This window comes from Salvelinus sp. IW2-2015, linkage group LG15 (assembly GCF_002910315.2).
Source record: "Salvelinus sp. IW2-2015 linkage group LG15, ASM291031v2, whole genome shotgun sequence".
Taxonomy (NCBI): Eukaryota; Metazoa; Chordata; class Actinopteri; order Salmoniformes; family Salmonidae; genus Salvelinus; species Salvelinus sp. IW2-2015.
This window is the reverse complement of record NC_036855.1, coordinates 30,896,827-30,913,552: the sequence shown is the minus strand read 5'-3', so window position 1 is coordinate 30,913,552 and position 16,726 is coordinate 30,896,827. Positions and strand designations below refer to the sequence as shown.

The 16,726-nt window shown below is 42.2% G+C and overlaps 1 protein-coding gene across 1 annotated transcript in view; it reads left to right on the top strand.

Moving 5' to 3' along the window:
* Window positions 1-16,520, top strand: part of hk2 (hexokinase 2) — a 59,530-nt gene extending 43,010 nt beyond the window's left edge. The window contains exons 8-18 of the mRNA XM_024001704.3: window positions 2,395-2,556; window positions 2,861-3,094; window positions 5,165-5,469; window positions 6,057-6,205; window positions 6,303-6,422; window positions 7,173-7,268; window positions 7,515-7,614; window positions 7,754-7,937; window positions 11,733-11,888; window positions 12,209-12,445; window positions 14,258-16,520. Coding sequence (XP_023857472.1) covers window positions 2,395-2,556; window positions 2,861-3,094; window positions 5,165-5,469; window positions 6,057-6,205; window positions 6,303-6,422; window positions 7,173-7,268; window positions 7,515-7,614; window positions 7,754-7,937; window positions 11,733-11,888; window positions 12,209-12,445; window positions 14,258-14,402 — 1,888 coding nt within the window. The 3' untranslated portion in view covers window positions 14,403-16,520. The remainder of the gene's footprint in view (window positions 1-2,394; window positions 2,557-2,860; window positions 3,095-5,164; window positions 5,470-6,056; window positions 6,206-6,302; window positions 6,423-7,172; window positions 7,269-7,514; window positions 7,615-7,753; window positions 7,938-11,732; window positions 11,889-12,208; window positions 12,446-14,257) is intronic.
* The last annotated feature ends 206 nt before the right edge of the window (window positions 16,521-16,726 follow it).

Genomic DNA, 16,726 nt, shown 5'->3' with positions numbered 1-16,726 from the left:
TGATGTATTAGAATAATTGATTATGCTGATGTTATATTAATAGAAGGGGAGGGGTTATAAGACCCCTCCCTCCTTACATTTATAGGGTCCTAGACTACAGATGAACAATATATATATTCATTATATGGTTTTAGAATTGTTCCGCAGTTGTTTTCTCATTCACTCACTCAATGTGTGACTAAGACAGAACTCTGCAGGGGAGTGTGGGAGATAAGAGACTACTCAGACATTCCACAATAAATCAACTTTGGGGAGGGGACATATATTGCCTAGCTTTTAGATAAACACTGAAACTCTGTTTGTATAGCCATGGATGCAGGGTTTTGGTCTCAGGAGTAAAAAGGTAAGGACTTTGGTTTAATAAAACAACTTGAGACCTTTTGTTTGGGGCAGAATTTACTCAGAAACATGCGTGCTATGTTCCTGTTTGTCAACTTCTGTCTGCAATTGCATTAATAAAGGTTTTTGAATTATTTAATAAAAAATATTGTCATAATGCTAATTTCACCAATGATTGACAAAGAAGGACGTAAGGAACGAACCCTAACAGGAGCTTGCCTTCATTATGGCCTTGGGTAAATTCTTTCTATTGGGCCTCACTGTGCCACAAAAGTATGTCGACATCAAGAAGATATCTCACCAGAGGTATGGCTGAAAAGTTGTCATCAGCATAGACATGGTGTTGTGACGAGAGAGCTCATGCGCTCCATGACAACTCTGCAGGCTAAGCCAAGTTAAATTGCTTGATTCCCCCCCGACCTATGTACACACTGAAAGCTAGGCAGTAGCCAGTCAAGGAGTCAGAGACACAATATTTTACCCCCCACTTTACTGTTTTTTGGGGGGCCTATGCTGCTTCCACAGTAGTCTACTGTCAAGTTGTATCATAGCTTCATCCACTGAGAGGGCTTGCCATGGGTGAAGTAGTTTGGGGAAATTCTCTTGTCTGCCACTCCTCCCTCTTCACTCTACTTTCTCCTCCCTATTCCTTTTCACACTCCTCCTCTTGCCCTCTCCCTCCATTCCCCTCTCCCTCCATTCCCCTCTTTATCCTCGCTCTATCCCTCCAATCATCTCCAACTCCTCCCTGCCTTCTGGTGCTGAGCCATGGCTCTCCCAATTACTTCCCTCACTCCTGTCAATGACCTGTCTCTTATACACATCTAGATGTGTATAAGAGACAGCAGTTCATGGTGTGCATACAGTACCAGTCAAAAGTTTGGACACACCTACTCATTCAAGGGTTTTTCATTATAGATTATAGTGAAGACATCAAAAATATGAATTAACACATTATGGAATCGTGTAGTAACCAAAAAAGTGTTAAACAAATCAAAATATATTTGAGATTCTTCAAAGTAGCCACCCTTTGCCTTGATGACAGCTTTGCAAACTCTTGGCATTCTCTCAACCAGCTTCACCTGGAATGCTTTTCCAACAATCTTGAAGGAGTTCCCACATATGCTGAGCACTGCATTTCCTTCACTCTGCGGTCCAACTCATCCCAAACCCTCTCAATTGGGTTGAGATCGGGTGATTGTGGAGGCCAGGTCATCTGATGCAGCACTCCATCACCTCCTTGGTCAAATAGCCCTTACACAGCCTGGAGGTGTGTTGGGTCATTGTCCTGTTGAAAAACAACTGATGGTCCCACTAAGCATACACACTTAATATGGTCATGGATGACCAGCGGGGTTAGATTATAACCATAAAGGCTATATAGGGTACTCACACTTGAAGACCCATGGTCAGATTACTTTAAATAGATGGTAAGAAGTCAAAGTATGTGGCAGAACTGTTTACAGATTCAATTAGTTACAAAGCTGGGACAGTTTCCAAATGAATAGCATCGGTAGAAACAGGACAAAACAAGCAACTTGTTAGCCGGCTATGCAAACAAATATCACTGCAAATCGATATCATATGAACTCCACTGTGCAGACTTCTACCCTAACACGACAGCTAAGGTGTCAAATTTTAGGATGACAGTGAATATCTGTACCTAGCAAACATGACAAACCATAACCTAAGCCTAACAGATAAACACAACATTACTCTGATCTCCATTTTGGCAGCTAGTTAGCTGGTTGTCTGCATGGCTAGCTAGTGAAAGTGACAGCTGAAGTTGACACTACGCAAGTCAGGCCAAATATACCACCAAACAACTGTTCTGGCCAGACAGACTAGCTATTTAGCAAGCTATAGCAGCAGCTTGGGCTGTTTTCCATATGAATTACATCGGTAGAAACAAGATTGAACAACCAACTAGTACAGCTAAACACAAACTATTTCCATGAGACCGAGAGCAATCATTCGAGCTCCACCGCTGATGTGCTCGCCTGTACCAACCAAGTAATCATGACAGGATTTGCGTGCCTGTGTGTGCGTGTGTAGGTTTGAGAAGATGATCAGTGGGATGTACATGGGGGAGCTGGTGCGTCTGATCCTGGTAAAGATGGCCAAGGAGGACCTGGTGTTCAAGGGTCACACCACTCCTGACCTCCTCACCACAGGACACTTCCAGACCAGCTTCGTCTCCGCCATCGAAAACGACAAGTCAGTAGTATGAGTGTACAATATATGTGTTTGACTGTGGGCCTATTTAATCAAAGTATAAAATAATAGATGACATGGCTCTTTCTTTGACTCCGTCTTGTATCTTGATATAACTTGGTTGATGATCATGAATATGATGCTGCTGCTAATGATGATGATCATGAATATGATGCTGCTGATGATGAATATGATGATAATGAGTGTGATGATGCTGATGATGATGATAATGAAGAGCAAGTACCAAACCTAATGTTATACTTTTTTAAGCCAGTATGTAACTGAGGTGGGGCTCTCTTTCTGACAGAGACCAGGAGGGTCTGGTGAGTGCGGAGAAGGTGCTGAGGGGGCTGGGCCTGGACCCCTCTGGGGAGGACTGTGTGGCCACTCAGAGGGTGTGTCAGGTGGTGTCGACGCGGGCCGCCCACCTGTGTGCTGCCACCCTGGCCGCTGTGTTAAGACAGATCAGAGACAACAAGGCTGCGGAGAGGCTGAGGACAACCATAGGAGTGGACGGCTCTGTCTACAAGAACCACCCACAGTGAGTGGAGCTGTCTTTGTGCGTCGCATGTGTTTTAGCCCAAGTGTGTGTGTGTGAGCTTTGAGATGCTGTACTCTGGGGTTATCTCTAACAGAGTGGGGATCAATGACATTGTCATTGTGGCTCCCGCCAATTCAGGATAGAACAGATGAAGTGTTGTACTTGATACTCAGGTAATCTACATCTTCTCTGTGACACACCACTCCTGGTTACTACTCACTGAAGTATAGAATAAGTGCTCTTCTATGGCATTAGAATGAACTAAACTAGATTGCACAGTGTAATTACAGTGGAACTGACCCTCATCTCAAATGCCAGTCAAGAATGTGGTTGGCTTTCAGTTCATCCTGTTCTACAGATGTTGGATTTTAATTTGATCACCCTGTTGTTTCAGGACATTTCCTGCAGCAAACTTTTAGTGTATTCGTTTAGAAAGGCTTTGTAATTTCCACTTGACTTGATTTCCCCTTACAAAAATGTATCCATCCCAACAAAAATGTTTATTAATTATAATTCACACTAATTCAGATTTCCTGTTTCTGCAGGATTATTTTCCTGTTGTGAGAAACTGGTCAAATTTAAGATTCTACGCCATGTAAAATAAGACCTTCAAATCAAGTGCTACCATTTCCCTCATATCCTCTATCCCTTGTGGACACTATAGATCTTAAGCAGCGCAAGGCTCAAATACACTACTACTCCAGTCCTTTCACCACATCAAAAATGAAATGCAATTGCACAATGTCACATTTCATTCAAATGTATTCACTCAATTTGACACTCCATCTACAACTCTTGAGTTTCACACCAGAGCCATGACTCACTGTGAAGTATAGGAATTTTCCTAGAATAAACTATTGTTGTGACTTTACTTTCATTAATCTGACTGTTATTTATCTAATCAACTAACGATGTTTAATTGTTACCAATTTTATTTTTAAATTAATCATGCAACAATTAACTCATTCGGAATTGGGGCACCACGAGAGCGTTTATTTTTTTATTTTTTATTTAACTTTAATCATCTCCCAAATTAAACTCTAAAGGTCCCTACCTATTATATCCATAAAGGGTCAACTCATTAATCATAAAAACATATCATCATTCTGAACAGTCGTAACCTCCTGCATCTGCAAAACCCCATCCTTATGATTCAGTACTACACAAATTGGTTTAATTATTTGTTTACTAGCTAACTAAATGATAACACAGGATAAACATACACACTTAATTCATTAGAAACAGGTCCCTAGCAGACTGACACAATATTGCAGCTTGTTATGAGAGAGAGAGTACTTTGGTACATTTAGAAACTACTCACACAGTAATCATATATTTTGCACACGAACCGCCGCCCGTTTGGAGTAGGACCTCATGAATGTATTTCTCTACCATAAGCCACCTCCAACATCATTTTAGGAAAATGTGGCACTATGTCCAACCGGCTTCACAATCACAGACCATGTGTATGGCGTCGTGTGGGCAAGCGGTTTGCTGATGTCAACGTTGTGAACGGAGTGCCCCATGGTAGTGAGGGGTTATGGTATGTGCAGGCATAAGCTACAGACAGCGAACACAATTGCATTTTATCAATGGCAATTTGAATGCACAGAAATACAGTGATGAAATCCTGAGGCCTATTGTGTGGCCCTTAAATTAAAAAAATAAAATAAAATAAAAAGTTTTTTGTTGTCTCTGGCCAACAGCTGCATATCTGTATTACCAGTCATGTGAAATCCATAGATTAGAACCTAATGGATTGATTTCAATTGACTGACTGATTTCCTCATATGAACTGTAACTCCAGTAAAGTCTTTGAAATTGCTGCATGTTGCGTTTTTATATTTTTATTCTGTATAAATTACACTGGATGAGGGGAATTGCAATGGAAATGACCCTTAAATCTCAAGTGCCAATTGAATTTACAAGACCAAGTAAGGAATGGTTTATACACATGTATTCACTAATAAGAAACATGAACAAATTGTATTTAGTTTACTAATAGCTAATTAAACCTTTTAACATTTTTATAAGCTTATTAAAAGTAAAGTTGTGCCTCTCCTCGCCCAGGTTTGCGCGGCGGCTCCACAAGATGGTGCGGCGGCTGGTGCCGGACTGCGACGTGCGTTTTCTGCGCTCAGAGGACGGCAGCGGGAAGGGGGCGGCCATGGTGACGGCGGTGGCGTACCGGCTGGCTACCCAACATGCTGAGCGGCAGCGTATCCTGGACACCCTGCGTCTGAGCCGGGAGCAGCTGCTGGAGGTGAAGAGGAGGATGGGAGAGGAGATTAACAGGGGCCTGGCCAAGGAGAGTCATGACCAGGCCACCGTCAAGATGCTGCCCACCTACGTCCGCTCCACCCCTGACGGCACAGGTATATAGGTTCAGCATAGGAAGGGGTGGTATCTGCGGAAGAATCTCAATTGCAGTTCCTCGTGTCCTCTCGGCTCATTCTCAAAAAACATTGGATTAGAAGGTCAGAGGGGAGGGAGATGGGAGGAATGTGTGTGTCTGGGAGGAGATTGAAGGGTACCCACCATGGGCCTTGAAAATTCTTAAGTTTTAGAATTTCAGAAAGCCCTTGATTGAACATCCTGGAAAATAGACAGATGTCCTTGGAAGGACTATAGATAGCAGGAGACTGAGGAGTAGGAAACTGTAAGCTGTTGCATGTAATTAAGAATTTACCAAATCAATACACCAATTTCACTTAGGAACAGTCCACCTGTACCTGGGATGTGTGGGTGGGTGGTCAGCCAGCAATCAGAGGGTTACCGGTTGGAAATTCAGGGCTGACAAAAAAGTCTGCCAGGATGTGAACACCTACTTCCGTTCTTTAACAAGGCACCATAACTCTCAAGCTGCTAAATGTAAAAAAAAATATATATATATGTGTTAAGTTAAATGTTATCGCGCTTGCTTAGCTACCTTCCCGATTGTCTGACTCATTGAACTTATCAGAGCACGGTGACTTCTTGGCCCTTGACCTGGGTGGGACCAACTTCCGAGTTCTGCTGGTTCGCGTGCGGGGCGGGAAGAGACGCAGCGTGGAGATGCACAACAAGATCTACGCCATCCCCCAGGAGGCTATGCAGGGCACTGGAGAGGAGGTAAACCAGAAATGTCTGTCTCAATGTCTGTTATGTCACAGTCCCAGTCCACTGTATTGGTCATTTGACACATCTCTCTCGGTCTGTTCTCTGTCAGCTGTTTGACCACATAGTGCACTGCATCGCTGACTTCCTGGAGTACATGGGTATGAAAGGAGCTTCCTTGCCCCTCGGCTTCACTTTCTCCTTCCCCTGCCATCAGAATAAACTGGACCAGGTAACAAAGCAAACACGCACACGCAAAAGTCGTTTTAAACATAGTTTTTGGATGGCTTGAACCACTGCTGAACCTCACAGACAGAACGTTGAAAACACTTGAGAACAGTCAATGTGCTCTGTCTGCACCTGTTCATTCAAATGGCAAAGCTTGGAAGGACAAGCGCTGACAGGAGTGGACGAAGTGCATCACATGGTCTATTCACACATTCTATAGGCATCTGTAGTAGAGGTCAACCGATTATGATTTTTCAACTCCGATACCGATTTATTGGAAGACCAAAAAAAGCCAATGCCGACTAATCAGCCTTTTTTTATATATATATATATATATTTTTTTTTAAATATTTATTTGTAATACTGACAATTACAACAATACTGAATGAACACTTTTATTTTAACTTAATATAATACATTAATAAAATATATTTAGTCTCAAATAAATAATGAAACATGCTCAGTTTGGTTTAAATAATGCAGAAAACACAGTGTTGGAGAAGAAAGTCAAATTGCAATATGTGCCATGTAAAAAAAATAATAATAATTTAAGGTCCTTGCCCAGAACACATGAAAGCTGGTGGTTCAATATTCCCAGTTCTTCAATATTCCCAGTTAGTTTTAGGTTGTAGTTATTATAGGAATTATGACGCGTCCTGACATAGTATAGACTAACCAGCACTCTGCTCAGGGCCAGGTAAAGATGCCCATCCCCCGCCCTCCTAATGTGATGTCCATTCCTCCTCCTCCTCAGGGTATCTTGATAAAGTGGACCAAGGGTTTCAAAGCTACCGGCTGCGAGGGAGAGGATGTTGTGTGTCTACTGAAGGATGCTATCCAGCGCAGAGAGGTTAGAGGTCACACCCACCCACTGGGCTTAGTCACAATCCTACACTGCCCAGAATCAAAACGCTGTTACACATTACAGTACCGGTAGGATCTCAAATCCATTTAAAATTTAATATGATACCATGAAAGTACACCAACCGTAACTTTTTGGAATTTGATATTATAGTATACCCATCTGAAATCCTTTGGTTATGAAAAAGGGTTCCATGTTAGTGATCCGTAAGTCCTTGTGTTGATGTTTTTGTAGGAGTTTGATCTGGACGTGGTTGCCGTGGTGAATGACACTGTGGGCACCATGATGACCTGTGGCTACGAAGACCCACTGTGTGAGGTGGGCCTCATCGTAGGTGAGTCTCCAATAGCCTACTGTATGTTCTTTCTGAATCACAAGCACAGTCTGTAAGAAATCAATAACTGCCTTTTTCTTTGAGTGTCTGTCACTCTTGTTCTCTCACACACACACACACACATTTCCCCTCTCTCCAGGTACTGGCACTAATGCCTGCTACATGGAGGAAATGCAGAATGTGGAGCTGGTGGAGGGGGACGAGGGGAGGATGTGTGTTAACATGGAGTGGGGGGCCTTTGGGGACCACGGGGAGCTGGACGACTTCAGCACAGAATTCGACAGAGCCGTGGACGACTGTGCCACCAACCCTGGCAAACAGAGGTAGCCTATTACTGTTTGTTTATAACGGTGTTTATAGCGGTGTTGAAAGAAAAAGAAAGAAAGAGACCTTTAGTCGGGGTGCTGATTTACGGAGGCTGAATTTAACAAATTAAATCTCCTTCCTGTTGATTTATTAGACTGTTTGTTAAAGTTGATGTATATGTCTTTGGAGGCTGGGATTAGGTTTGCAAAGGGAAGGTATATTAAAGGAAACTTTCCAAATTTACCAGTAAACTACCAGAATTTGTGTAATCTATCACAAAACATCTAGTGGCCATTTTGGGTACTTCAGATTATCACAGGTGTCTGTAATTATCTCTGTCCCTCTGTGTGGCTTTATCAATGTGAAATATATTAAATTAGATTATTTTTTAAATTTAAAGAATGACAGCTGTAAAAAAAAAAAAAAAAAAAAAAAAAAAAAAAATATTCTAAATATAAACAAACTTAGTCAATACCATTGGTGTTAATATGACGATTTTAGCATGACATATCCATTTATTTACTTATTTTGCTATGTCAATGTATTTGTTAATGTTTTGGAGTTGAACTGGTGGCAATTGTGAAAAAAGTAAATAGTTGGAAGAGTTGCGGTGTTAATAGAAAATAAGGACATTGTTTTTAGAATATTTTTTTTCATTTATTATACTATTTTCTCGAACATATGGGCTATCGACTAGACGGAGATAATAAATGAACAATACACTAAAAAAATATGAATGCAACATGTAAAGTGTTTCATGAGTTGAAATTAAAGATCCCAGAAATATTCCAAACACACACAAAGCTTATTTCTCTCAAATCTTGTGCACAAATTTGTTTACATCTCTTTTAGTGAGCATTTCTCCTTTACCAAGATAATCCATCCACCTGACAGGTGTCATATATCAAGAAGCTGATTTAAACAGCATGATCATTACTCAGGTGTACCTTGTATTGGGAACAGTACAAGGACTCTCTAAAATGTGCAGTTTTTTTTCACAACACAACAGTTTTGAAGGAGCGTGCAATTGGCATGCTGACTGCAGAAATGTCCACCAGAGCTCTTGCCAGAGAATTTTATGTTAATTTCTCTACCATAAGCAGACTTCAAAGTCGTTTTAGTGAATTTGGCAGTACGTCCAACTGGCCTCAGAACCGCAGACCACTTGTATGGCGTCGTGTGGGCGAGCGGTTTGCTGATATCAACGTTGTGAACAGAGTGCCCCGTAGTGGCAAGGGGTTATGGTATGGGCAGGCATAAGCTACGGACAGCATTGCATTTTATCTTTGGCAATTTGAATGCACAGAGACTGTGACAAGATCCTGAAGCCCATTGTTGTGCCATTCATCCGTCGCCATCACCTCATGTTTCAGCATGATAATTCATGGATCTGTACACAATTCCTGGAAGCTGAAAATGTCTGTTCGATTGCCTGCATACTCACCAAACATGTCACCCATTGAGCTTGTTTGAGATGCTCTGGATCAAAGTGTAGTACAGCGTGTTCGAGTTCCTGCCAATATCCAGCAACTTCACACAGCTATTGAAGAGTGAGACAACATTCCACAGACCACAATCAACAGCTTGATGAACTATGTGAAGGATATGTGTCGTGCTGCATGAGGCAATGGAGATCACACCAGATACAGACTGGTTTTCTGATCCACGCCACTACCTTTTTTGAAGGTATCTGTATTCCCAGTCATGTGAAATCCATAGATTAGGGCCTACTGAATTTATTTAATTTGACTGATTTCCTTATATGAACTGTAACTCAGTAAAATCTTTGAAATTGTTGCGTTATACATTTTTGTTCAGTGTATGTGCCGTGCATCCGGAAAGTATTCAGATTTTTGCAAATCTATTAAAAATAAAAAATGGAAATATCACATTTACATAAGTATTCAGACCCTTTACTCAGTACTTTGTTGAAGCACCTTCGGCAGCGATTACAGCCTTAAGTCTTCTTGGGTATGAAGCCAAAAGCTTGGCACATCTATATTTGTGGAGTGTCTCCCATTCTCTGCAGATCCTCTCAAGCTCTGTCAGGTTGGATGGGGAGTGTCGCTGCACAGCTATTTTCAGGTCTCTCCAGAGATGTTCGATCGGGTTCAAGTCTGGGCTCTGGCTGGGCCACTCAAGGACATTCAGAGACTTGTCCCGAAGCCACTCCTGAATTGTCTTGGCTGTTTGCTTACGGTCGTTGTCCTGTTGGAAGGTGAACCTTCGCCCCAGTCTGAGCACTCTGGAGCAGGTTTTCATCAAGGATCTCTCTGTACTTTGCACCATTCAGCTTTCCCTCGATCCTGACTAGTCTCGCAATCCCTGCTGCTGAAAAACATCCCCATAGCATGGTGCTGCCACCACCATGCTTCACCGTAGGGATGGTGCCAGGTTTCCTCCAGACATAACGCTTGGCATTCAGGCCAAAGAGTTCAATCATGTTTTCATCAGATCAGAGAATCTTGTTTCTCATGGTCGGAGTCCTTTTAGGTGCCTTTTGGCAAACTCCAAGCTGTCTGTCATGTGCCTTTCACTGAGGAGTTGCTTCCGTCTGGCCACTCTACCATAAAGGCCTGATTGGTGGAGTGCTGCAGAGATGGTTGTCCTTCTGGAAGGTTCTCCCATCTCCACAGAGGAGATTCTTTCAAAGATAATTCGTAAAAATCCAAATAACTTCACAGATCTTCATTGTAAAGAGTTTAAACATTGTTTCCCATGCTTGTTCAATGAACCATAAACAATTAATGAACATGCACCTGTGGAACGGTCGTTAAGACACTAATAGCTTACAGACGGTAGGCAATTAAGGTCACAGTTATGAGAACTTAGGACACTAAAGAGGCCTTTCTACTGACTCTGGAAAAACACCAAAAGAAACATGCCCTGCTCATCTGTGTGAATGTGCCTTCGGCATGCTGCAAGGAGGCATGAGGACTGCAGATGTGGCCAGGGCAATAAATTGCAATGTCCGTACTGTGAGACGCCTAAGACCGCGCTACAGGGAGACAGGACGGACAGCTGATCGTCCTCGCAGTGGCAGACTACGTGTAACATCACCTGCACAGGATCGGTACATCCAAACATCACACCTGCGGGACAGGTACTAGATGGCAACAACTGCCCGAGATACACCAGGAACGTACAATCCCTCCATCGGTGCTCAGACTGTCTGCAATAGACTGAGAGAGGCTGGACTGAGGGCTTGTAGGCCTGTTGTAAGGCAGGTCCTCACCAGACATCACCGGCAACAATGTTGCCTATGGGCACAAACCCTCCGTCGCTGGACCAGACAGGACTGGCAAAAAGGGCTCTTCACTGAGGAGTCGCGGTTTTGTCTGAAAATAAACGCAGTTGACAGTGAGAACGTTTCTTTTTTTGCTGAGTTTAGAAGGACAAGCATTTTTTTTTAGATTCTTCAAAGTAGCGTTGATGACAGCTTTGTATATCTTTTGATTTCACACTTTTTTGGGTTACTACATGATTCCACATGTTATTTCATCGTTTTGATGTCTTCATACAATGTAGAAAATAGTCAAAAATAAAGAAAACGCTTGAATGAGTAGGTGTGTCAACTTTTGACTGGTTATGTGTGTGTGTATATATAACAAAATAGTTATTAAAGTATAAAATACCAACATATATTGTCTGTTAATTACCAAAATAGCAGAAAATTGCTGTCATTTTTTTGTAAACCTGGCTGGGACTACACGCACCAGTGCAATAACGCTTTCATCAATAAAACCTGAAGTGTGGTGAGCCTCAGGATTCAGCAGTAAGCCTCAGGATTCAAGTCTCTCTCTCTCTCTCAGGTATGAGAAGATGATCAGTGGGATGTACCTTGGGGAGATAGTGAGGAACGTACTGCTGGAGTTCACTGCAAAGGGACTTTTGTTCCGAGGCAAACTCTCTGAGAGGCTCAAGACCAGAGGCATCTTTGAAACCAAGTTCCTCTCCCAGATCGAGAGGTGAGTCTGTCAGTTTGCTTGTCTGGGAATGTTTGTGGCAATTATGCCTTCAGTCACTATCTAGTGTTGATGTCTGATGAGCAAAAGGAAGATTTGGAAAAGTGTCACTAAAAAGTTTAACAGCCATGGTGGGAGCAACGTCTGCGTCCCTTTTTCAGGGTATCAAAGCTATTGGATTTCAATTATGTCCCTCCTAGACACCAATGTCTAGCATAGGATGGAGAACAATGTTGTGTGCACTTCATGATCACAAAAATGATTTGACTGTTGTCTGTAACAGTCAGTGCCTGCCTGTCTTCCCCCCCCCCCCCCCCCCCCCCTCCCTCTCTGGCCCTGAGGCAGGTGCGCTCCATCCTGCAGCACCTGGGTCTGACCAGTTCTACGTGTGACGACAGTATCCTGGTGAAGGAGGTGTGCAGCGTGGTGGCTCGCCGCGCTGCCCAACTCTGTGGTGCCGGCCTGGCCGCTGTGGTCGATAAGATCCGGCAGAACCGCAACCTCTCCGAGCTCAAAATCACAGTGGGTGTCGATGGAACGCTCTACAAACTACATCCACAGTGAGTGGTTATTAGATAGTATTATCACAAAAAGAGAGTCCGGTTAAAGCTATAATCCAGGGGCTGTATTCATGAATCGTCTCAGAGTACGAGTGCTGATTTTAGGATTTTGCCTTTTCGAATTACAATGAAAAACATATGAACTGGGTGTACTCTACTCCTAGATCAGCACTGTTTTTCGTACACTTTTTAAAATACTGGCGCAGACATTACTGCGCATTTAACTGTAGGCCGCTGGTAGTTTTAGTTTATAGCCTTTACTTTGCTCTTACTTTTCCCTTTTATCTTAATGAATCTATGAATAAAATTAGTGGGTGCCAAAAGGATAAACATTGAGAAACTCGAACATAAGTTTTTCTTTGAGGCGCTGTTTCCATGGTTTCCATTTCGTGGTTACGTAGGTAAAATGCAAACATCAATGTAGTTAATTAAAATGTTACGCATGGTTTCTTTATGCATTTACAAACCTAATCTCCTTTCAATAATGATAAGAATTTGAGTTTAATTGGTGTGAGATATAAATAGATAGATTGTGTTTTATATATATATATATACACACACACAGTGTATTCGGAAAATATTCAGACCCTGTGACTTTTTCCACATTTTTGTTACTTTACAGCCTTATTTTAAAATTGATGAGGTTATTTTGTATTTAATCAATCTACACACAATACCACATAATGACAAAGCGAAAACAGGTATTTGACCAAGAACTCGATGGTCACTCTGACAGAGCTCCGTAGTTCCTCTGTGGAGATGGTTGTCCTTCTGGAAGGTTCTCCCATCTCTGCAGCACTCCACCAATCAGGCCTTTATTGTAGAGTGGCCAGATGGAAGCCACTCCTCAGTAAAAAGGCACATGACAGCCCCCTTGGAGTTTGCCAAAAGGCACATAAAGGACTCTGACCATGAGAAACAAGATTCTCTGGTCTGATGAAACCATGATTGAACTCTTTGGTCTGAATGCCAAGTGTCACGTCTGGAGGAAACCTGGCACCATCCCTACGGTGAAACGTGGGGGTGGCAGCATCATGCTGTGGACATGTTTTTCAGCAGCAGGGACTGGGAGACTAGTCAGGAACGAGGGAAAGATGAATGGAGCAAAGTACAGAGATCCGCTCAGGACCTCAGACTTTTTAGCGAAGGTTCAACTTCCAACAGGACAACGACCCTAAGCACACAGCCAAGACAATGTAGGAGTGGCTTCGGGACAAGTCTCAATGTCCTTGAGTGGCCCAGCCAGAGCCCGGACTTGAACCTGATCAAACATCTCTGTAGAGACCTGAAAATAGCTGTGCAGCGACGCTCCACATCCAACCTGACAGAGCTTTAGAGGATCTTCAGAGAAGAATGGGAGAAACTTCCCAAATACAGGTGTGCCAAGCTTGTAGCGTCATACCCAAGAAGACTCAAGGCTGTAATCGCTGTCAAAGGTGCTTCAACAAAGTACTGAGTAAAAGGGTCTGAATACTTATGTAAATGTGATATTTCAGTTTAGCATTTTTCTAAAATGTATAACCTGTTTTTCCTTTGTCATTGTGTGTATATGTTGATGTATACAATTTAATCCATTTAAGAATAAGTATGGAACATGATATATAAATATATAAGTCTAGCCTCATACCTTTTAACAGCACCTTTTTACAGTGCCTGCATGTACATCTGCCTATGGGTTTGCCTCATTCTCTTGTCCCTGGCCATATGAACTCACTTCCCCTTCATTCCCTGCAGCTTCTGGTCCATTGTCTATTCTTAGTAAGAACATTCTAACCTGCCTCTGATCTCTCTCCTTATCTCTCCTCTTCACAGCTTCTCCAGCATCATGCATGAGACGGTCAGGGACCTGGCGCCTCAGTGCGAGGTCACTTTCCTCCAATCAGAGGACGGAAGTGGAAAGGGGGCGGCTCTCATCACGGCGGTGGCCTGTCGCATCCGAGACGCCGGACAGCGCTGAGCGAGGGGCTCTGGGGATGCAGAGAACAAGGGTTACGTCCCAATTGGCACCCTATTTCCTAAATGGTGCACTACCTTTGACCAGTGTCCTATGCTCAAAAGTAGTGTACTGAATAGGGGGCCATTTGGGACACAGACATGGGCGGGGTCACAACAGGGACAGCACAGGATGACAAAGGGATACTGGAAAAGGAGCACAACGGACTTCTTACTTAGAGATTTGCTGTGCCTCATCGCATCTGTTAATCAAAAGTAGTGATGTTCACAACAGCCTGCGTTGTTTTTTTTTACAGTTTTTTGATTCTGGTGTGTGTTTGTAATAGAAAGTACTTGGCTGGTGGGCCATGTTGAAAAGGGACTTGCAGAGAATTAAATATTTTAGTTATGAATATGTTTTTGTTTCCTAACAGAAGCAGAGATTCTGTTTTCTTACGTGAAATGTGACAGTGATATTGATGACCTTAGCTGTGTTCGATTACCCATACTAACCACACTAACCATACTTTTTGTGACATAAATTGAGTATGTAGTATGCTTATTGGTCATAGTATGGATGGAGTTAGTATGCCAAAAGTTCCCGGATGTCGTACTAAATTCGCCAAAATACAAAGTATACAAGCAGTGAACACTATTTCTGTGCTTTTAGGGCCCCATAATGCAATTCTTCAGAAAATGAGCGTGGCTTCACAACGTTTTTCAGATTTGAAGAAAATGGTGGAAAATATGCAGCCGAAGTCCGACGAGAGCAGATACAAATTCATTGCTTTAACTAATGATGACAAATGTGAAAATGTTGATCAATGTAATAAAGTCATGGCTTTTCAAATAAGTTATATGTTGGCTGACAATTTGTTAGCCACGCTATCCTTACAAACCGCATAGCATTACAGCAGTACCGGTATGTTCGCTAGTTACCTAACATTAGTTGGTTACTAATACATCGAAGTTGCCAGGCAGTATATTACATATATGCTATCTATCTACCCAACATTATGGACTTTATTATTCACATCATTCTTAGCTATCTACTCTGATTTCAGAGCACTCTCGTCTGAGTGTGCCAGAGCACAGAATAATAGATTAATTTTATGAATGCTCAACACCCGTTGAATATGACCGGTGTCAGTAAACGTCGGCAAAAAAAAGCGGAATTAAATTATTGCCAGCAGCTGGATAACATGAAATAACATGAAAACAGCCTAATCAACTCGGCTAGGATGAGTAAAATGGTCAGTGAGGTGGTCTCTCATTTGTGTTCGGCAGTAGTTAGCCAGTTAGCTTGGGTGCTTGACTGCCGTTGTGGGGTCCGAACGCTCGGATCATCCCTACTCCTTGAAAGCTCCGAGATTGTAAATTCTGAGCTTTTCTAACGGACAACGGATTGAATTTACGAACACACCCAAAATCGTAAAATGTCTAGCTAGTCATTTGTTATGCTAACAAGCTAGCAAGAGGTTGCATAGCAACAGTATCAACTTCAGGTAGACAGGCGAAGCACTAGTACGCTCAACTGAAAGGATTACCGTTTGTTTACAGTATATTAAAATGAACTAATAGTGTGCAGTGTGTGTATATACTCATTAAATATAGTATGTTCGTATGGGTATTCGAACACAGCTCGTCTTCAGAATGGTGACTGCTGTACTAGGAATGAAACCACACCTGGGTTCAGAATCTGATATATTTGAAATCTTTCAAATACTTTTGAGCATTTGTTCTACTCTACCTGGAGTGCCAGGTGGGTTAAGTTGGAACTTTTGGGACTTTTCTATTGGGTCCATTGCAACAGGCAAGCTCAATCAAGCACAGCTAAAGTATTTTAACAGATTCCAATAGTACTTCCCTCCATTAACATAACATATTATGCCGCAATACCGTACTTATTATGTACCAAGTCCATTAATGCCTAGAACACTCTGTTAGAACTAGAACGGTACATTAATTTATTTAAGAAATGTATTGTTTCAATAAATCTCTAACTAATGAAAAGTGGGAGTCTAGAAGTGAGGCTAAATTGTGAATTCAAACAGACAAATATCGATTGGAATACACCTTATTTTAGAGTATGTCCTGGTTTGTCTGCAGGTGAAATAGAAAATTAAATAATGATTGTCCATGGCTCTAATCTACATTTCTTTCTGCTTTTCCTAGCATTATACAGTATCTTCTTTCCATATTATCAACTGTATTGGAGGAGAAGGTGGACCTGAGGGGACCTTTGACCTTTTGAGAAGGAGTCGAGAGAGGATGCGAGGAATGGAGGAAAGGGGAATAGAGAAAGTGCACATGGTAGATTTACAATTGGTTTAACGACTGCTCGCATCC